At 63.9% G+C, this 20,683-nt stretch overlaps 5 protein-coding genes across 5 annotated transcripts; 3 read left to right on the top strand and 2 right to left on the bottom strand.

Annotated features, from left to right (window-relative positions):
* Positions 1-394: 394 nt before the first annotated feature.
* AMSG_10002 (uncharacterized protein) lies at positions 395-6,957 on the top strand (the record flags this gene model as incomplete). The annotated part of the gene is made up of 2 exons (XM_013898398.1): positions 395-4,056; positions 4,092-6,957. 2 exons carry the CDS (start codon positions 395-397, stop codon positions 6,940-6,942), a joined length of 6,513 nt encoding a protein of 2,170 aa, XP_013753852.1. The 3' UTR covers positions 6,943-6,957.
* Positions 6,958-9,803: 2,846 nt separating this feature from the next.
* On the top strand, positions 9,804-11,027 carry AMSG_10001 (uncharacterized protein; the record flags this gene model as incomplete). Its single annotated transcript, XM_013898397.1, has 2 exons — positions 9,804-9,806; positions 10,221-11,027. The coding sequence occupies 2 exons, from the start codon at positions 9,804-9,806 to the stop codon at positions 11,025-11,027; spliced, it is 810 nt and encodes a 269-aa protein (XP_013753851.1).
* An 820-nt stretch (positions 11,028-11,847) lies between these two features.
* On the bottom strand, positions 11,848-14,084 carry AMSG_10000 (protease II; the record flags this gene model as incomplete). The annotated part of the gene is made up of 2 exons (XM_013898396.1): positions 11,848-11,877; positions 11,916-14,084. The coding sequence occupies 2 exons, from the start codon at positions 14,082-14,084 to the stop codon at positions 11,848-11,850; spliced, it is 2,199 nt and encodes a 732-aa protein (XP_013753850.1).
* A 785-nt stretch (positions 14,085-14,869) lies between these two features.
* On the top strand, positions 14,870-16,729 carry AMSG_09999 (CAMKK/META protein kinase; the record flags this gene model as incomplete). The annotated part of the gene is made up of 1 exon (XM_013898395.1): positions 14,870-16,729. One exon carries the CDS (start codon positions 14,870-14,872, stop codon positions 16,727-16,729), a length of 1,860 nt encoding a protein of 619 aa, XP_013753849.1.
* A 411-nt stretch (positions 16,730-17,140) lies between these two features.
* AMSG_09998 (HEAT repeat family protein) lies at positions 17,141-20,471 on the bottom strand (the record flags this gene model as incomplete). Its single annotated transcript, XM_013898394.1, has 2 exons — positions 17,141-17,305; positions 17,331-20,471. The coding sequence occupies 2 exons, from the start codon at positions 20,469-20,471 to the stop codon at positions 17,141-17,143; spliced, it is 3,306 nt and encodes a 1,101-aa protein (XP_013753848.1).
* Positions 20,472-20,683: the final 212 nt, after the last annotated feature.

The following is a 20,683-nucleotide window of genomic DNA, read 5'->3' as shown; positions in this document are numbered from 1 at the left end:
TTCTCCCCCCCCCCGTCCCCTTTGCCTACCTCCCCGCCTGTCCCCCTCGTCCCCTTCCCCTCCCCCCCCCCCCCCCTCCCTTCCGCCCAACTGCTTGGAAAATATCTCTTTCTTGTTCTCCCTCTCGTTGCGTGTGTGTGTGTGTTTGTGTGTGTTTGGCCTGTCATCAACTCTACTGCGCTCGGCTTTGTTGCGTTGTTCGCGGTCAACTCCAATATGAGTGCGGATAGAGTAGTGGTCATCATTGGCAAGTGAGCCACCTGCCGCAAAGGCATTCACCACGCCTCAACACGACTGCAGACCACGCCACTACTTGTTTACTTACGCGCTCTTCTCAACTGTGTAGAATACCATGCTTCGGGGTATGGTACGTGTTGGGTTGTCTGTGATGGCGATGCTGCTAGTGCTGCATGCTGCACGCGCCGTCGAGCTAGGCATGTCGCGCACGGAGCCGCTCTCGCTGTTCTCTGCGGCTTTGCTGGTCTCGGATCACGATGTCTCGTCGCCGCATCATGAGCATCCGGTCCAAGGCCGGTTTGCTGCCAGCATGGCGCGCACTGTTCATGCTGCCCACCTGCACCCGCATCTGCGGAACACCAATCTGCTTCTCCACGAGATCCCTGTGCTCAAAGTGCTCTCGGCGGACATGGCGCCCGACCTCGGCCCGATCTACGGCCGCGTGGTCTCGGTCAGCCACTCGGACGACGGCGCAGAGCTGATGATCATCGGTCGGGTTGTCGACTCGCCAGACACGCCGCTGTCTGCCGAGGACCGGCTCGCCGGCTCACCGTCGCACTTTGCCGCTGGCGGGCGGTTCACTCTTCATGTCTCCCACTCTGGCGAGCACGTCTCGGGCGAGGTCTCGCTCTTTGATCACGACACTGCGTTCCGATGGGAGACGAATGCCGAGGCCGGCGACGGCCACGTTCTACTTCGGCGCATCCACATCGACGAGCACATCTGTCGCCAGGACGCCATTCCTCCTTCGGCCGGTGACAGCGACTACGACCCGGCCCAGGATACCATTGCGACTCGGGTCCTCAATCCGCCCAGCCACAACTCAAAGCCGGGCTCGCCGTACGTCATCTTCCTCGACTTTGACGGCCACGACGCCACGGGTTCGGCGTGGGGCGACGTCGTGACCGGTCCGTACGACATCGATTCCAACACCAACTCGTTCTCGACCACCGAGCTCACGCGCATCTCCAAAATGTATGAGCTCATGGCCGAGGACTACGCCCCGTTCGAGATCACTGTCACCACCATCGAGTCGGTCTACAACGCTGTGTCAGAATCACGCCGTGTCCGCTGCGTCTTCACCATCACTGACGCGTGGTATCCGGGCGGCGGCGGCGTTGCCTACGTTGGCGTCTTCTCGCAGCCCAGCCAGTACTACCAGCCGGCGTGGGTCTTCACCAAGCGGCTCGCCGGCGGCGATGCCAAGTCGTGCGGCGAGGCCGGCTCGCACGAGGTCGGCCACAACATGGGCCTCTCCCACGATGGCACCTCGTCGGTCGGCTACTACCAGGGTCACGGCTCGGGCATCACCGGCTGGGGCCCGATCATGGGTGTCGGCTACTACCAGGACCTCATTCAGTGGTCTCGTGGTGAGTACGCCGACGCCAACGAGCAGCAGGACGATCTGGCCATCGTTGGTGGCTCCTCAAACGGCTTCGGCTTCCGCGCCGATGACCACTCAGACTCTCGGACCTCGGGTGCAACTCTCAATGATGGCTCCACTCCAGCCGGTACCGGCTTCATCTCGACCCGTACCGACGTTGACTACTTTAAGATCACTATCGGCTCGTCGGGCTCAATGACCTTTACTGTCCAGCCAACCTCGACTGAGTTCTATAACCTCGACATCGAGGCCCGGCTGTACGCCGGCTCGTCACTCGTTTCGACTGTCAACCCATCGGCCGATGTCAAAGCCGTCGTCACCTACTCGGGCGTCGCCGGCACTACCTATTACCTCCGTGTCGACGGCGTCGGCAAGGGCTCCGCAACTGGAACCGGATACACAGACTACGGCTCGCTCGGCGAATACGAGATCTTGTACTCGGGTCCGGCCTCGGGCACGCCTGCGTCGTGTGGCAACTCGATCGTCGAGGCTGGCGAGCAGTGCGATCCGCCATCACAGGCCTGCTGCACCTCGACCTGCCAGTTCCGGCCGTCGTCGTACACCTGCCGGTCGGCGGTCGGCGTTTGCGATGTGGCCGAGACCTGCACCGGCTCGTCGGCTGGCTGCCCGGCCAACGCTGTGGCGACGGCGGGCACGACCTGCCGCGCATCGACCGGCCCATGCGACGTGGCCGAGACCTGCAACGGCGCTTCCACGAGCTGCCCGGCCAACGGCTTCCGGTCGACGGTGTACGTCTGCCGCGCTTCGGCGGGCGTGTGTGATGTGGCCGAGACCTGCACCGGCTCGTCGGCGTCCTGCCCGGCCAACGGGTTTGCGTCGTCGGCTACGGTCTGCCGTGTCGCATCGGGCGTGTGCGATGTGGCCGAGAGCTGCACCGGCTCGTCGGCGTCCTGCCCTGCCAACAGCTTTGCGTCATCGGCTACGGTCTGCCGTGTCGCTTCGGGCGTGTGCGATGTGGCCGAGACCTGCACCGGCTCGTCGGCGTCCTGCCCGGCCGATGGCTTTGCGTCATCATCTGCAGTTTGCCGCCCGTCGGCCGGCCCGTGCGATATTGCCGAAACTTGTACCGGCTCGTCGACAGCCTGTCCATCCAATAGCTTCCTGAGCTCGTCGACGGTTTGCCGGCCGTCAGCCGGCGTGTGCGATATGACCGAGACGTGCTCTGGCTCGTCATCGAGCTGCCCGGCGGATGGTTTTGCAGCGCCGTCTACGGTCTGCCGCAGCTCGGCCGGTCCCTGCGATGTGGCCGAGAGCTGCACCGGCTCGTCGGCGTCCTGCCCGGCCAACGGGTTTGCGTCGTCGGCTACGGTCTGCCGTGTCGCATCGGGCGTGTGCGACGTGGCCGAGAGCTGCACCGGCTCGTCGGCGTCCTGTCCTGCCAACAGCTTTGCGTCATCGGCTACGGTCTGCCGTGTCGCTTCGGGCGTGTGCGATGTGGCCGAGACCTGCACCGGCTCGTCGGCGTCCTGCCCGGCCAACGGGTTTGCGTCGACGTCGACGGTCTGCCGCCCATCGGCTGGCTTGTGCGATATTGCCGAAACTTGTACCGGCTCGTCGGGATCCTGCCCCGCCGACAGCTTTCGGGCGCCGTCATTCACCTGTCGCGCTTCAGCGGGCGTGTGCGATGTGGCCGAAACGTGCACCGGGTCATCGGCAAGTTGCCCGACGGACACCTTTGTCAGCCCGTCAACCATCTGTCGGCCATCAGCCGGCGTGTGCGATGTTGCGGAGAGCTGCACGGGTTCGTCAGCGTCCTGCCCGGCCAATGGGTTTGCATCGTCGGCCACGGTTTGCCGCGCGTCTGCGGGCGTGTGCGATGTGGCCGAGACCTGCACCGGCTCGTCAGCGTCCTGCCCAGCTAACGGGTTTGCGGCAGGTGGAACGTCTTGTGACGACTCGGACACGTGCTCAAGCCCGGATACATGCGACGGATCGGGTGTGTGCTCCGGACCGTCGGTGTGCGCGTGCGGTAACGGGGTTGTCGAGGGCGCAGAGCAATGTGATGATGGCAACCTGATCGACGGCGACTGCTGCTCATCAAGCTGCCAAATCGAGCCGAGTGCTACGGTGTGTCGTCCAGCTGCCGGCCCTTGTGATGTAGCGGAGACCTGCGGTGGTGCGTCATCATGCCCTGGCGATACCGTTGCGTCGGCGTCGACCGTCTGCCGACCATCGGCGGGTGTGTGTGATGTGGCCGAGACCTGCACCGGCTCGTCGACGAGCTGCCCGACCGATGGCTTTGTGAGCTCGGCGACTATCTGCCGACCGTCGGCAGGTGTGTGCGATGTGGCGGAGAGCTGCACCGGCTCTTCTGCGAACTGCCCCATCGATGGCTTTGCATCGACAAGCACTGTATGCCGGTCGTCGGCTGGTGTGTGCGACGACGAGGAGACATGCAGCGGGAGCTCGGCGGCGTGCCCTAGTGACTCGTTCAAGAGTGCATCGACAGTGTGTCGGCCATCGGCTGGGTGTGCGATGTGGCCGAGACGTGCACCGGCTCGTCGGCAAGCTGCCCGAGCAATGGGTTTGCGGCATCAGCCACAGTCTGCCGTCCGTCTGTCGATGTGTGTGATGTGGCGGAGAGCTGCACGGGCTCATCGGCAAGCTGCCCAGCCGATAACTTTGCGTCGTCGGCTACGGTCTGCCGGGCGTCGGCTGGCGTGTGTGATGTGGCGGAGAGCTGCACGGGCTCATCGGCGAGCTGCCCATCCGATAACTTTGCGTCGTCGGCTACGGTCTGCCGGGCGTCGGCTGGCGTGTGTGACGTGGCCGAGACGTGCTCTGGTGGCGGGCCAAACTGCCCAGCCGATGGCTTTGCATCGACGAGCACGGTGTGCCGGGCATCGGCTGGGCCGTGTGACGTGGCCGAAACGTGCACTGGATCAGAGGCGTCCTGCCCTGCTGATTCCTTGCGCTCGTCGAGCACGGTGTGCCGACCGGCAGCTGGGCCGTGTGATGTTGCTGAAACGTGTACCGGGCTGATTGCGTCGTGTCCTGTAGACACGTTTGCGTCGCCTACGACCGAGTGCCGTGCCGCAGTCGACGTGTGCGACGTGGCCGAGACGTGCTCGGGTGGCGGGCCAAGCTGCCCAGCCGATGGCTTTGCATCGACGAGCACGGTGTGCCGGGCATCGGCTGGGCCGTGTGACGTGGCCGAGACGTGCTCGGGCTCGTCAGCGTCTTGCCCTGCCAACGCCTTTTCATCGTCGGCCACGGTGTGCCGGCCGTCGACGGGCGTGTGCGATGTGGCCGAGACGTGCTCGGGTTCGTCAGCAACCTGCCCGAGCGACGGCTTTGCACCGACCAGCACGGTCTGCCGCGCTGCGGTGGGCTTGTGCGACGACGCCGAGACATGCACCGGCTCGTCAGCGGCATGCCCAGCTGACTCTTTCAAGTCGGCATCGACGGTGTGTCGAGCGGCAGCGGGCGTGTGCGATGACGCCGAGACATGCACCGGCTCGTCGGCGGCATGCCCGGCTGACTCGTTCAAATCAGCAGCGACGGTGTGCCGGGCGGTGACCGGGCCGTGCGACGCCGAGGAGCGATGCAGTGGGAGCGGGCCCGACTGCCCAGCAGATGGGTTCCTCAGCAGCGCGACTGCGTGCCGGGCAGCGGCTGGGCCGTGCGACAACGCGGAGACCTGCACCGGAAGCTCTGCGGCGTGTCCGGCCGATTCGTTCAAGAGCTCGGCGACAGTGTGCCGCCCTCTGGCTGGGGTGTGCGATGTCGAGGAGGTGTGCAGCGGGAGCTCTGCGGCGTGCCCGCCCAACGTGCGGCGTGCCGGCGAAGTTTGCCGGTCTGCAGCCGGGCACCTATGCGATCAGCCAGAGGTGTGCAGCTCGAGCTCGGACGACTGCCCCCCGGATGCCTATCTTCCGAACGGAACCCCGTGCGACAACGGGCAGAGCTGCGACGGGGCGTCGGACACATGCGATGGCACTGGGGCAGACTCGTGTCTCGGGGCTGATCCTTCGGGCTGCACGTTCACCTGTGGCGATGGCATCCTGGAGCCGCCAATGGAGCAGTGTGACGACGGGAACACGGCCGACGGCGACTGCTGCTCGTCGACGTGCCAGTACGAGTCGACGAGCCAGACGTGCTCGACGCCGACGTGCAACGGGCAGTGTGACGGGTTGGGCATGTGCAAGACAGCGCCATTCTGCTGTCTCACCGACGCCCAGTGCGACGACGGGCTTGACTGCACGATCGACACCTGCGACGAGGTGTGCCAGAACGTACCGGCGCCGGCCGGAACAAGTTGCGACGACCAGCAGGACTGCACGATCAACGACGCGTGCAACGGCGTCGACTCGGTGTGCGTGGGCGAGAACAGCTGCCCTGGCGGATGCGGGCTCAACGGGATCTGCTGCCACTCGGTCTGCGAGTGCAAGTTTGGATGGGACACGGACCCGTCATGCTCGATCGGCCCTGACCCGCTTAACCTTGGCTTTGCGCTTGAGCACGTAGTCGATGCAAGCCGCGACGGGTGGGCGTACTCGCTGGTGGTACCAGGCGGGATTGACATTGTTGTCTCGGTGCGCGCCCGCGGCGGTGCCGGCACGCGTGCGGCGTCGGGTGTCTACCTTTACGGCTCGTTCTCGGAAATTCCAGACCGGCCGAACGGACTTGTCCTCCACGAGTACCGGTCCGAGACACCGGAGAATGCAGAGCAGTCGTTTGTGGTCAACTCGACACGGTCGGGGCTGCTGTTTGTGTCGGTCTTCCGGGCGCAAGGCGTGGCGTCGTCCGAGTATGAGCTATACGCCGGCGATATCAAGACCGGTCGGACGGCACCGTCGTCGCCGATCTCGCTCGAGAACGCGCAAAGCAAGCCGTGGCTGCTTATTGCTGTCGGGACGGTGCTCACTGCATGTTGCCTCCTCACGGTCGCTGCTGTGGTTGTTCGCAAGCGGCGCGCGGCGTCCAAGGCCGGCATGATGTTTGGGGTGTACGAGGGTGACGGCGACGTGACGATTGACCTTGCGCCGCTCGAGGATCCTATCGGCCTCCCACCGACAGCGCCTTTTGTGGCTGTGGCTCCCACGTCCCCGGCCGCGCCTGCAGCTCCGTCGAGCATCGAGACCTACCAGGCAGTTTACGCGTTTGCCGGTCGCGAGGCGGACGAACTCTCGTTCCAGGCCGGCGACATGCTGGAGGTGATCGAGGAGTTTGATGACGGGTGGTGTCGCGGCCAGGTGAAGGGCAGCAATGTGCAGGGCATTTTCCCGCTCAACTATGCCAAGCCTGCTGGCGGCGCGCTGCCGCCACCACCGCCGCCGAAGCCGGGATACGAAGCATAAATGTGTTTGCTTGTCACTCTACCGCTGCAAAGCTACGCTGTGATGGCGAGTACGTCGATCTTGAAGGGCGCTGACGGCGATGGGCGCGAGACGACGACAACGATGTTGCCGCCGCCGGCCGAGTGGGCGATGGAGCCGGTGGCATAGGCGTTGCCGTCGCCGGTGATAGTGGCCGAGTCGATGGTGGCGACGAGGTGTTTGAGGCCGGAAGCCAGCAGCGACTTCCAGTAGGCCTGGATGGCATGGCGGCCGGCATAGACCGCGCCCTTGGTGCCCGACGGAATGATCTTGCCCGCAGAATTAAAGTAGGTGGAGAGGGTGATGACAGCGCCGCGATTGTAGGCCGCTGCGAGGTCGGCGAGGCGCGATCCGAGCGTTTTTGTCAGAGTCAACGGGTCAGCAGGAGGCGTTGCGTGGCGAGGTTGTGATAGAGCGATGGGGTGCGTGGGTAAAGTGAGGCGAGCTGGATGTGCGGCGGCGTGCGGAGCATGTGATGTTGCAGGAGCTGGTTGGCGTCCAGCGTACGGTGTGTGCGGGGCGTGTGCAGCATGTGGGGTGTGTGCGGCATGCGGGGCGTGCGATGCAACCGGACGGGGTTGCTGTGCACTGTGCGGGGCGTGAACAGCATGCGGGGCGTGTGCAGTATGCGGGGCGTGAGCGACGTGCGGCTTGTGTGCAGCGTGCGGAGCGTGTGGGGCGTGTGCAGCGTGCGGAGCGTGTACAGCGTGCGCGACAGGCGGCTTGTGTGCAGCGTGCGGAGCGTGTACAGCATGCGGAGCGTGTGTAGCGTGTGCGGTATGCGGGGCGTGTGCGACAGGCGGCTTGTGTGCAGCGTGCGGGACGTGGGCCGAGTGCGAGGGGCGCGGTGTGTTGTCGTGTGCGACAGGCGGCTTGTGTGCAGCGTGCGGGACGTGGGCCGAGTGCGAGGGGCGCGGTGTGTTGTCGACAGCAGGAGATGCATGCGCAGTCCGGGCGGCAGCAAGCGTTTGCGCAGTCGACAGCGTTGCGGGATTCGAGGGCACAGTTCCGCCGTGCCGAGGTGGCGCGTGTCGGGACGGCGAGGGCACCACAGTGTCGCTCTGCGCCACCGGCGCGCTGTGTTTCGGCACCGCGTGTGGCGGCGAGTAACCATGTGGCTTGCCTCGGCGGCTCGGCGACAGCTTGCTCATCGATGCCGACCGCAGCTTGCTACCTGCAGCCATACGGGCAGCGGCTGGGCCGCCGTGTGGCGGCGCCACGTGGTCAGCGAGCGCCACCAGGGCCGGCGTCGATTCTTGGTGCATACCGACCTCCTCCATCGACGACGAGAGAAACGACTCGTCGCCATTGCTGCTATGCTCAACGTCATCCTCAGACTCGACAAGCAGCTGTTGGTTGCGGGTCGGCGGTGTGTCGCGCCGCCGCCGGTACGTTCGGCTCCGGTTCGGCGAGTTGGGGTCGTCTGACGAGAACGAGACCGAGACCGAGCGTCCGCGTCGGCGCGACCACGACCGTGAGATCTCGATCCGCGGCGAAAGCCGGCCCGACGTCTCTTCGCCGCCCGAGCCCGACGAAACGTCTTCTGAGGACAGAGAGTCTTCCTGCGGCGACGACGACGACGACATCGACGGCGAGATGCTCACCGACAGCATCGAGTTGCCCGAGTACGACGACCCGCTACGCCCGCGGCTCTCCAGCGACCGACGGATGCCTAGCGGCTGCGCCACAGAAAGCGAGCGGTTCAAGACCATGCTCTCGCTTCCGCGCCGCTGCCCGCCGGTCGGCCTGCTTCTGCTCAGGCCGGCTCTTCCTCCATCGATCGATCCGGCCCGCCGGCTTGCTTTTCTCGGCGCGGCCGCCGACGCTGCCGCCACTGCCGCCACTACCGGAGACTGACGCGACCGTCTTGCGTGGGCGTGTTTGCGACCATTAGTCCGCGGCTGCAGGACTCTGCGACGTGGCGCGTGTCGGCCGCGGGTCTCGTACCCGGTTCCGGTCCCGGTCCCGGTCCCGGTCCCGGTCTCGCTCTCGGTCTCAGTCTCACTGCCGTGGCGGCCATGAAGACCATGATGAGACGATGTACGGGTAAAGCCGGAAAACGAGGCCGAGGCAACAACAGGTGATGACGGCGAGAGACTGCGTCCGTTCCCGCCCCTGCTCTCACCGGCGGCTGTGCCTCCGCCCCTGCCACCGTCACCACCGCTTCCGCCGGTCTCGCCATGGGTGCTGGTGCTGGTTAGCGACACGTCAGAGCCCTCCCGTCGAACACGTCGATACCTCTTGACACGAACTTTCATATCCCCGATCCTCACTCGCTGCAAGTAGCCCTGCCCTTGGTTCAGCGGCTAGTCGTGTGACCTGTCGGCGTGGGGTGCCTTCGCCCACTGTCGGTCGCCCGCCCGCCACCCGCCGCCACCCGCCGGCCAACTTATTGCCACCAGCCTAACCTGCTTTCCCTTTTCTCAACCTGCCATTGATGAAGCTGCGGATGATCTGACCCTTGTTCACACTCTGTGAATCGGCGCTGCAGTCAGGATGTAGCCGTAAGGCCTGCGTATGGCCACATGTGTGGGCTCTGGCAAGAGGAGGCTACATGTTGTCCATGGTGCACGCGGCGGTCACGGGCGAGGGAAGGGGCTGCTGTTTGTCTGGCTGAAGGTCGGCAAGGCAGTTGAACTGCTCCACCTCGCGTGCTCTGGCTGGCTGGCTGGTATCAATTTCCCCTTCCTTTTCCATAGAAGGTAGGGAATACGTAGCGTGTGCCCCGTACTCGTGCAGCTCGTCGGATCAAGTCGCAAATCGCGGGAGACCATGTCGTCTTGAGGACGAAAAGCGTCGCGCGACTTTTCAACTCGCCACACCCGTCTTGAACCAGTATCAACATGGTACGCTACGTCTGTTCTTTATCGTCCCCCTCCCATCTAGCTAGTACTACAGACTACTCTATGTGGAAGATGACTTGCGGGCTGCCGGAAAAGCTCTTTGCGCCTCGTATTGGGCGTGGTAGAAGGCGGCAGCGGTCGCGAATATGTGAAAAAGTTTCACCGCGACCGCCCCAACCCCGTGGTCCCTTTCCACAGCTCCAAAGAGCATTCCTTTCCTTGTCCAACCATTCTACCCACAACCAGTCTCTTGTCTATACAAGATATCATCTTTGCCCTTATATTGTCCTATCTCCGCAAGCTGCTCTGTCGGTAGCGTACGGGGCTGCGAGTCCTCGTTGTGTGCCCCGGACAGGTCTCGGAGCAAATTTTTGTCTAATGTCTCCGCCAGAGGTGCGCAACTCACACAGCGGTCAGACGTACAACCTCACCCTTGTTCTCACCTTTGGCATGGTGGCTTTCCTTGCCACCACTTGCTCGGCCGAGTGGCTTGCGCTTCATTCGTTTGACACTCGTTCGTCGAGCTGCAACGCGACGGTGGCCCAGCCGAACACGGTCTACACCAAGACCGGGCTTTGCACTTTCGACTCGGACTTCAACAAGTGGTTCAAGGTCGCCTGCACCGCCGGTGGCTCCACCTTCCAGGCCACATACTGCGACGACAAGGCATGCACGACTGGATGCGTTGACGGACCTGTTGTGGCGATTAGCGCGACGACGTGCCTCGAGACCAGCGACATTGTGCCGTCGTCGCTGACGGTGACGACGACCAAGTACAACATCGCCGCCGAGTGCGTTGCTGCTGTCCCCACTGCGCTCGAGGGCAAGGCCGTCGGCGCCACGTACAACGCACCGTCGTGCGGTACCAACATGGCGAGCATCCAGGATCTTGCATGCTTCTACTCGACCAGCACCTCCATTGCGCCGAGCGACCGCACCCTCACCGTGACTTGCGACGCCTCCGGCAACCTGCAGGTGGCCACTGGGTGCAACCCAGGTTGCGCCACGGGCTGCTCCGCCGCTCAGCCGCTTACCAACAACAAGTGCGATCTGACGACTGCCACCGCGCCCGACGGCTCCACCGTCTCCATCTCGAAGCTGATCCAGTGCACCACATCGGCGAAGACGGCGACGTCGGCCGCCGCCCATCAGTCTTCGGTCTTCTTCCCCACCGCTGTGGTCGCTCTTGCCACCGCAGCACTGGCTATGACCTTCGCTGCTTAACTTCAGCCTCTCCAGTCAGTTGTGAGCAGTGAAACAGTTTTTACAGAGTTGCACTACAGGTTGTGTAGCTTGTGTGCGCCCGCGGAGCGATGCCGACATCGTCATCGCCTTGCGCAGGCGCATCTAGAATCCGCAGTTGGCAGTAGCGGACTCTGCATTTGCTTAGCAAGCTACGGTGACACCAAGTATCCAGCGACGTTCAACTTGATCCTATGCCAGCAGGTAAGTAAGAGAGAGAGTGTGAGATACATACACACAAAGGGGGGAGAAAATATGAACCACAGAAAATATTTTTCGTCGCTGCACCCGCGGATTCTGACAAAGAGCCAAGAGCGCGTCAGATGGAGAGAGGGACGATACCTCGGAGAATGTAGACGTTGAGATAGAAACACTTCAGCCCCTGGATAGGGGGCCGATTCTTCCTCAAAAGAAGTGTCGTCATCGATATCGTCACCTTCCTCCCTCCACCCACACCCAGGTCCTACTCCATTTTTCCCCCACACAGACACAATTCCGTCGCGGGATTACCCACCATCCCACCACCGTCCAAGCCCCCTCTCCCACTGTCCTCCTCACGACTACCACAACCACCCATGCTCTGCCCATATGAGCGTGGAGCAAGAGCATTGACGTGGCACATCTTTGCCTTGTGTAACATACATATTGATGCGTTGAGAAAGTCAAGTGTGCCCAAGTCTCAGTCTCAGCTGCGGCCTTGCCAACCTCAGCCGCTGGTGCAGTCGCCACCGGCCTCAACCTTGGCTGCCGCCAAATGGTAATCTGCTGATTTCACCACGACAGCCTTGTGGTTGTGGTTGGCTTACTTGGAGCAGAGCTCGTGGGCTTTTATCTGTGGAGGCCTAGAAAAGCCAGTTGGCGGGCGGCGACGCTCGCGACGCCCATCTTACCGGCGTCGCCAAAGTGGCCGACGTCGTCCTCGACCTCGACAGCGAGCTCGGCATCGGGAAACGTGCTGCGGTAGAGGGCGGTAAAGGCGGCAACCGAAGCCGGGAGGACGCGGTCGTCGTTGACGGCAGCGCGAACGAGGAGGCGGGGGCGATTGGCACCGCCGGCGTCGGCCTTGCCGGCGTCGCGCGCATGTCGCCAAAGCGCGAGGAGCTGCGCGTGCGGGCAGTAAGCCTCTATAGTCTTGCGCAGCATTGCATCGCTCCGGGGATCGCCGTACTCGGCCAGGTCGGCGGCCTCGAGGCCGCGTGCTGCGGCAACGCCGCGATGGGCATCGAGTGCGCCGAGGACATCGACAAAGGGGACGTCCAAGACGGCGGCCGAGAGCAGGTGCGGTGCGTTGAGGATAACGTTTGCGACGACAATGGCGCCTGCAGAGAGCGCAAGCGCACCGGTGCGGCTCGGATCAGCGAGGCCAGTGGACTGCAGGTGTTCGAGGCAGTCGACGTAATCAGAGATCGAGTTGGCCTTGTACTCGCGGGCACCTCGGGCGTGCCACTCCGGGCCGAGCTCGCTGCCGCCGCGGACGTGAATGTAGGCCAGGCCAACACCGCGCTCAATCATCGGCAGCCAGCGCTCATCGTAGGTCTCGGGCAGCGACATGCCGTACGCACCGTACACAAAGGTGAGGAACGGCATGGGGCCGTTTGGAGCGTCAGCTGGCTTGACAACCGTGACCGGGATAGAGACCCCGGCATCACGCGATGATGGGACAGCCAACCGCTCAACGGTGGCAGCGACAGCAGGCGCAACGGCCGAGGCAGCGATGCGACCAAAGCCTGCGCCGCTGAGTTTGACGTCGACTGGCGACTCGTGATGGATGGGCGAGTCGCCGACGAGGCGGTACGACGGCGGGGCCGACGGCGTCCCACGTGGCGGCTGCCAGTTGGCGCCCGGCACAAACGACGAGAGCTCGCTTGGAAGGCTTGGCGCCAGCGGCACAGAGCCGAGTGGCGCATCAGGCGGAAGCCGCAGCAGCCGAAGGCCGGGAAGGCCCGAGTCCAGCTCTCGCCCGAGAACGACAGCGACATTTCCGACGACGTCAGCGTCCTCGATGGCGAAGCTTGGATCGTGGGGAAGGAGGAGCTCATCGGTGGCAGCGTCGACGATGGCGTAGTTGGGCCAAGCAGGCGAAGAAACTATCAGAGCTAGGCGAGCATCGGGCTCGGTGTCGGCCCCCCACTCGGCGGCAAAGTACTTGGTGGACGGCACAGGCTCGCGGACAAGCTTAAAGGCCTCCGGCGGGGTAGGCTTCCCGGGGGAAGACCGCGCGATCCAAAGGCATGACGACGAGGCACCAAAGAGGCCAGCGGCGAGGTATGATCGGCGCGAGGTGGTGCCGAGATCAAAGTGGGCTGGCTCGCTCAAGAGCTGGCTATCTGCAGGCGCAGAGAGGAACCAGTGTGTGGACGACGGAGCGCGGTCGCGGCCGACGCCCACCATGCCGACGGCATCACCAGCGTCCGAGACAACGATCAGACCTCTCGAGTCTGCATCCCACTCGAGTGCCGAGATCGGGTCGGGAGTGACGGGCGCCGGCGGAGCGCCGGGTGGCTGGCTCCAGCCGGCGGCGTCAAGGTACGCCCCAGTGGCGAGGTCCTTGACGTAGACATGCATGGAGCCGGCGCCGCCGACGTCGAGTGCGTGGGCGACACGGGCACCGTCCGGCGAGAGCTTGACGTCGCCAAACTGGAGGGTGGAGGTGGCAAAGGTGTCGAAGAGGGTGTTGAGGTCGAGGACGAGCTGCGGCGCAGATTCGGGGGCAGCAGCGGGAGTCCGCGAGACGACCGGATACTCGGCCCCGGGAGGCAGGGTTACCGCCACCAGATACTCGCCGACACGCTCCGGCGGGACGGCCGAGTCTGGAGGGAGCTTGCGGAGCATGCCCGCCGCGAGGGCGTCGACCTCGGACGCCAGTGGGTTCATGACCGCCGCCTCAGTCCAGGCCGCTTCGGCGGCAAGGTATCCGATGGCCGCCTCAGGGTCAGCATGTAAGTTAACAGTCGGATCGGCGTCAGACGAGCCAAGAGCCAGCGATGGCCGTGGACGGAGACCCGCGGCAGCCAGCGCAGATCGTCCCCATCGCAGCATGTGACCGAGCTGGGGCGATAGACGATGACCGAGTCGGATTCGAGTCTGATGTTAGCAGCGAGCCAGGCAAGCAGGCAATCGATGGGGATCGGGCTCTGGCGGATCAGCAGGCAGAGATCAGCAAGTAGTATGACGAGTGTGCGAGTGTGCGAGTGTGTTGGTTGATGTGGCGGTTGATGCAATGATTGATGCGGCGGTTGATGCGGACGGGCGGGGGAGGGCGGGGTTGGTTGGGGGGAGGGGTTTAGAATTGAGTGGTGTGCTTGTAACAATATTCACCTCAGCACACAATTATCACCCGCCATCATCGATAAACTCGTCAAGAAACTTTGGTGACATTGCGGGTGAGTTTGGGGGACATCAGCTGGTCAAGAAGCAGGTCGTTCGCTTCTCTCCCTCCTCCCTCCCTCCCTCCCTCCCCTGCGCCCCTCATATAACCGCCGCACATCATCCTCTCGACTACTCTCGGAGCGCGAGGGGAGAAGAGTAGAACAGTAGAGAGGGCGATGCGAGCCGGGAATGGGTCGCCGTCGTCATATCTTGCCCAGCTGGGCTATGCTGGGCGGGCTGCTTCCCCGTTGGGAGCGGGCGTGGCTGGTGACGCAGGACGTTTGGCGGGAGTGGGGAGCCCAAGCCGGGGCGGGAACGGACGCAGCGGGCCAGAGGCCACACCCGGACGTCGTCAGGGTGGTTATTCTTCTTCTCCAAGTGGTAATCACTCACCGACGTCGTCACTGTTGCGTAGGGCTGCCGGAGCCGAGCTCCATGCCGCCGCGCAAGTGTACATGGAGCGCCATCGTATCCGTCCTCTCCTCCAGTCGCTCACCACCCAGCTCATCACCCTGCAGCCGGACGAGCCGCTTGTCTTTCTCCGTGCGGCGCTGGCGGCAGCGTTAGGGATTCCTGCTGATGCTGAAGCAAGGATGGAAGAAAGTGCGGCGGCGCGGGCTCCGGGCATCGACATCGGCGTGCAGACCGAGGAGGTGACAAAAGGTGGGGGTGATGAGGGCGGCAATGCGTCGTCGTCGGACGAGTCGATGGTGTCGGAGGCCGGCGGGTCCGAGTCGGACTCGGATGTGAGTTGCGGGCCGGACATGAAGCGGATTCTCTCCGAGGTGGCTGAGGTCCGGTCGTTCCGCAAAGACCAGATATCGTCGATCAAGCAGCGGCAGTCGAAGCGGCCGCGGGCCATCTCGTCGTCGACCACGCGGCCGTCTACGGCCGGTACACCCAATAGGGCGACCAAGCACTCTGTCAAGGAGACGTTTGAGGTGACGCTGACCGGCGACGAGGACGGCGACGTGCTGATCAACCAGTACCAGGTGATGGAGCTGCTCGGCAAGGGCGCGTACGGCGAGGTCTTTCGGGTCATCGACACCTCGGACCCGTTCCACCATCAGTTTGCCATGAAAGTTCTGCGCGCAGCCAAGATGAAGAAGACACTCGCGCGTCCGCGCCCCGGTGCGGTGCAGTCGCAAGACATGTCGAACGCGGCCGATCCGCGGCACGAGCTGGCGATCATGAAAAAGCTCTCACATCCCAATGTGGTCAAGCTCCGTGAGGTCATGACCGATGGCTCGGTTGCCAACAAGATGTACTTTGTGATGGAGTACCTGCCGTTTGGCACCGTTATGTCAGGCTGCCACAACGGCGAGGGCCTCGAGATCGAGGCCACCTATGTGTACATGCGCGACATTGTGTACGGGCTCGAGTACCTGCACCACCAGGGTGTGGTCCACCGCGACCTCAAGCCGGACAACCTGCTCATCGACGCCCAGGGCGTGATCAAGATCACCGACTTTGGCGTCTCACACGTCTTTGAGGGCACCGACGACTCTCTCTCGTCAACCCTCGGCACGCCTGCGTACTTTGCGCCCGAGCTCTGTACTCGCGGGCAGGAGGTTGAGGGCAAGGCTGTCGATGTGTGGGCCCTCGGCGTGTGCCTCTACGAGTTCCTCTTTGGCAAGCTCCCGTTCATTCCGCCGGCCCGCGGCAACCCGTTTGCCATTCAGCGGGCGCTCTTCAAGCTCATCCGCGAGAACGAGGTCAAAGTCCCGAGCGATGTCGAGATTGACCAGGACCTGCGGGCGCTCCTTTTCCGACTGCTCGAGAAGGATCCGCAAAAGCGGGTCACCATTGCGCAGCTCAAGGTTGACCCCTGGCTCTGCCAGGGCGGCGAACACCCGATGCTCGACCAGAACCTCGGCTCGATCTCTGTCTCGCAGAAGGAAGTGGACAAGGCCATTACCCTCGGCATGGCCACCATGTCCAAGGTGGTCTTTTACGCCTCGCGCTGGCGCCGCCGCTCCAAGCTCGCCAACACCACGTCGGATATCGAGGTGCTCGACGATGGCGGCGACGGTCCGTCGATGGCCGAGGCTGCCCCGGCCTCGCCGGTCCGCAAGCTTGTTCTCAACCGCTCTAAGCTCGACGTGTTGGCCGAGGTCTCGACCGTCGAGAAGATCATCCGCACCTCAGGCTCGTCGGCCGGTCGGACTGATCGCTCGTTCGAAGCCTCCGACGGTCTTTCATCGGCGTCGGTTTCGGCCTCGGACGTTGACGCCTCCAGCTCGCGTTCGGGCTCGTGCTCTGGAAGCGGCTCTGGAAGCGGCTCTGGAAGCGGCTCTGGAAGCGGCTCTGGATAGCGTGACACCAAAGGTGTGCCCATGCAAGTTGCCCGAGCAAGTAGCCCTGGCGCAAAAGTGGCTGACGTGTGTGTCTGTGTGTGGCTGCATCGCTACGTCAGCAAGGCCTCGTCACGGGCAAGGTAAAGCTGCGCGTGTTGTGCGTGTTGTGCGTGTCCAGCTCGCGTTCGGGCTCGTGCTCTGGAAGCGGCTCTGGAAGCGGCTCTGGATAGGATAGCGTGACACCAAAGGTGTGCCCATGCAAGTTGCCCGAGCAAGTAGCCCTGGCGCAAAAGTGGCTGACGTGTGTGTCTGTGTGTGGCTGCATCGCTACGTCAGCAAGGCCTCGTCACGGGCAAGGTAAAGCTGCGCGTGTTGTGCGTGTGCGTGCGTGTGTGTGTGTGTGTGTGTGTGTTGTTTGTTTGATTGACCTCATTGGGCGGCAACAGCTTGCTGGACCACACCCATGAGGTTTGCGCGCTCGTCGTCGTCGAGCGAGGCGAGCATGGCGCTGACCTCGGAGCCGATCTGGTCGTGGTTGATGAGCGAGTTGAGGAGGAGGCCGAGCTGGAAGGCAATGTGGTCGGGAAGGGCCGACTGCGGCGAGGTCGTGTGAGAAGACGCGGATAAGGTTGGGGAGCTCACCGAAGACAGCCTCGTCCGAGGCTGAGAAGAGAGCAAATAGCGCTGAGTAGACGGCCGGGTTCTCCGAGGCGTCGGCGGTGAGCGGCATGTGGGCGACCATGGCCGGGATGAGGGCGGAGAGCGGGAGGTCAGACGGCTGAGGCATGGCGGAGATGAGGCGGCCAAGGGCGGCAACGGCGTTGTCGGGCGCGGCGGCGTCCTCGACGTAGCCGGCGTCAAAGACGTTGTTGATGGCTTCGAGGGCGTGCGGGAGAACGGCGGCGAGGCCGGGGGCCACATTGTGAGAACCCATGACCTCGAGAATGAGGCCGAGGCCAAAGACGGCGTTGCGGCGGACATCCTCGGACTCGTCCTTGCAGCCCGCGAGGAAGAGCGGGAGCATAGGGCTCTCGAGGTACGGGGCGATGCGCGGGCCGAGGGCGGCGGCTGAGGCCGAGAGCACGCCAAGAGCGGTGCAGCGCTCGTAGACCGGGCGCTGCGGGCGGGCGCGCGACTCGAGGCCCTCTAGCAGGCCCTTGAAGCAAGGCTCAAAGGCGGCGCCAAGAACCTCCGAGGCGGCTTCGAGGGCCTCGGCGAGGTGGTCGGTCTCCATGGTGCCCATGTCGATGGGTGACTCGGCGTCGAGAAGGTCGTCGACGTTGGCTCCGTGGCCGGAGAGGGCATCACCGGCGACCTGCTTGTCCTCGGCGACGAGGGCGGCGACGGCGCGGGCCTCGACGTCGTCACCAAAGTCGTCCTCGTCGAGCGGCTGCTGGCAGATGAGCTCGCGCTCAAGAGTGAGGCGGGCAATCGACGAGAAGAGCTCGTAGTTGTCCTCGTTGGCAAACATGATGGGGCCAAAGGCGCGGGTGAGCGAGGCGAACGAGGTCATGGCGCGCGAGACAACCTCGACGGCCTCCTCGTGGAACATGCGGAGGAGGAACTTGGGGACGATAAAGGCGGCGACCTGGGCGATCGGCTCTGGCACGTTGTCGGTGATGGGCAGGCCGACGCTGTACCTCCACTCGAGCGTAGCCGGGACGACGCGGGCAACCTCGGACATGGCGGTCACGACCGACGCCCGCACGTCCTCGTTGTCGTACTGCAGCAGCGTCTCGAGGGCCGAGAACGAGTCTTGCACAAACGGCAGAAAGGCCGGGCCCATGGCGGTGGCAATGACCCCGATGCAGTACGCGGCAGAGCCCTTCTCGTCCTGCGCGTCCTGTGGCACCTCAAAGTCGTCGTCGTAGTCGTCGTCGCCGGTGTCGACAAAGACGTCGCCGGTAAAGACGGCCATGTCGGGCGCCTTGCAGATGGCGTAGAGGATGGGAAGAACGTCGTCGACGTACTTGCCAAACTCCTGGCCCATGAGGGTGGCGACACGGCCAAAGAACGAGTACGTGTGCTCGCGGAGGCGGCAGAACTCCAACTTGAGGCCTTCGAAGGCGTTGGTCATGACGGCGTCCAGGTACGGCGCAAAGGCCTCGAGGCCGCACGCTTGGGCCACACCGCCGATGGCCTCGATGGCGCGGGCGCGGAGGTTGATCGAGTCGTTGTCGGTGAGGCCGATGATCTCGATCATCAGATCCATGGTCGGCTCAAAATACGGCGCAAAGGCAGGCCCGACAGAGACAGCGAGCATGCCGATGCCGGTCAGCGAGGCGCACATGAGCGGGAGCTCGAGGCTCTCGGGCTCTCCCACAATGGTCCCGACGTAGCCGGACATGATGTTCTCCAGGTACTCAGCAAGCACCTCATTCTCTAGAAAGACAACAAACGAGTTGAGCGCACGCGCAGCGTTCATGCGCGACGAGAGGAGATCCTCCGAGAGTCCGTCGAGTGAGCCGGCAATGACAATCCGGTGGTAGTCGTGGATGTTCGGGCGCATGTGCTCGGCAAACTGGTAGAGGACCATGAGTGCGGCGTCGCGGACGAGCGGAGCGCTCGACGAGAGATGCGGCATCATGGCGTTCATCAGGGTCTCCAGCTCCTCGCGCATGTACGCCTGGCAGCCCTCGGCGGACATGGCAAGAATCATGAGCCCGCCACGGATGGTGTGAGGCGAGGTGACCGAGTCAGCCAGATACTGCGAGGCGGCCTCCATGCAGAGCGGGAAGGTGTGCGAGGGGCCGATGCGGAGGCAGATGGTGTCGACGAGCGTCTGGGCGTTGGACGGAATCGAGTTGCCCTCGTCAATGTCGGTCTCCTCCTCGGCGATGCAGGTAAAGGCCGCGTTGAGAACGTCCGACACAAGCTCGTGCTTGAGCAGAAGCATCGGCTTGAGCTCCACGTACTTGGCGAGCGAAGAGAGCGCACGCTTGGTGATGTCCTCCTTGCCGGCCTGGATGAGCTGGACGTTGAACTGGACAAGCTGCGGCCAGAGCGTGGCCACAAAGGTGGGCGTGATCTGCAGCATGTCCTCGAGGACTCCGAGCGCGACCACAGCCTTGCTCTCGTCGTTGGCCTCGACAAAGGTGACGACGGTCTGCAGCATCTGCGGGAAGATGGGCTCAAACGAGGCAAAGTCGCCCTCCTCCTCAAAGTACGCTGTCATGGCGGCGAGAGAGGCAAAGGCGTCGATGCGGACCTCGTTGCTGCCGGCATCGGTGAGGGCGTTGACCCAGAGCGGGGCGAGCTGCGAGAAGAAGGCCGGCTCGTTGAGGCCAAAGAAGCGGACAAGGCGCTTGAAGACGCTAAAGGCCACCTCACGGGCGCGCGGCTCGTCCGACTCGGCGGCCTGGTGCATGATGGGGAGGAACGCGTCCCATCCGCCAGTGGTCAGCTCGCGGCGGGCGGTGACAGCGACAGCCACGCCGAGGTTGCGGCGGACAAGTGGCATGGGATCGGAGAAGAGGGCGTTGAGCAGGGCGTCCTTGGCCGAGTTCTTGTCGTCCTGGCCCAGATTGGTCCAGTGCGACATGGATTGAAGGAGAAGCACAGCAGCCTGCATCCGCAGCGCTTCGTCCTCAGCGTTGGAAACGACCGAGACAAAGCCCATAAAGCACTCGGGCTGCGACTGGTACTCGCGGATGGCAGCCGTCGCCGCCTTGCGCTCGCTGTCACTCACTTCGGGCGAGAGCGTGGCACGCATGGCATACACCAGCGACTCGAGCGAGTCGACACGGGCACCTCCAGACATAGTGATCTTTGTGTGTGGGGAAGACGTGTGATGGGGAGGATGAGGGAGGTGATAGGGAAGGCACCGGAGGTGTGCGTGTGGAGGGTGGGGTGTGTGAGGGTGGGGTGGCCTGTGTCTGGAAATGGATGGATGGTGGATGGGGGAGGAAGGGGGAAGGAGGAGAAAGAGCTGAATCGATTGGTGGCGGAGTGTAGGCGGAGGCAAGGGGGGGA

Source organism: Thecamonas trahens (genome assembly GCF_000142905.1).
Source record: "Thecamonas trahens ATCC 50062 unplaced genomic scaffold supercont1.55, whole genome shotgun sequence".
NCBI classification, from domain to species: domain Eukaryota; order Apusomonadida; family Apusomonadidae; genus Thecamonas; species Thecamonas trahens.
This window is presented reverse-complemented; position numbering and strand designations above follow the sequence as displayed.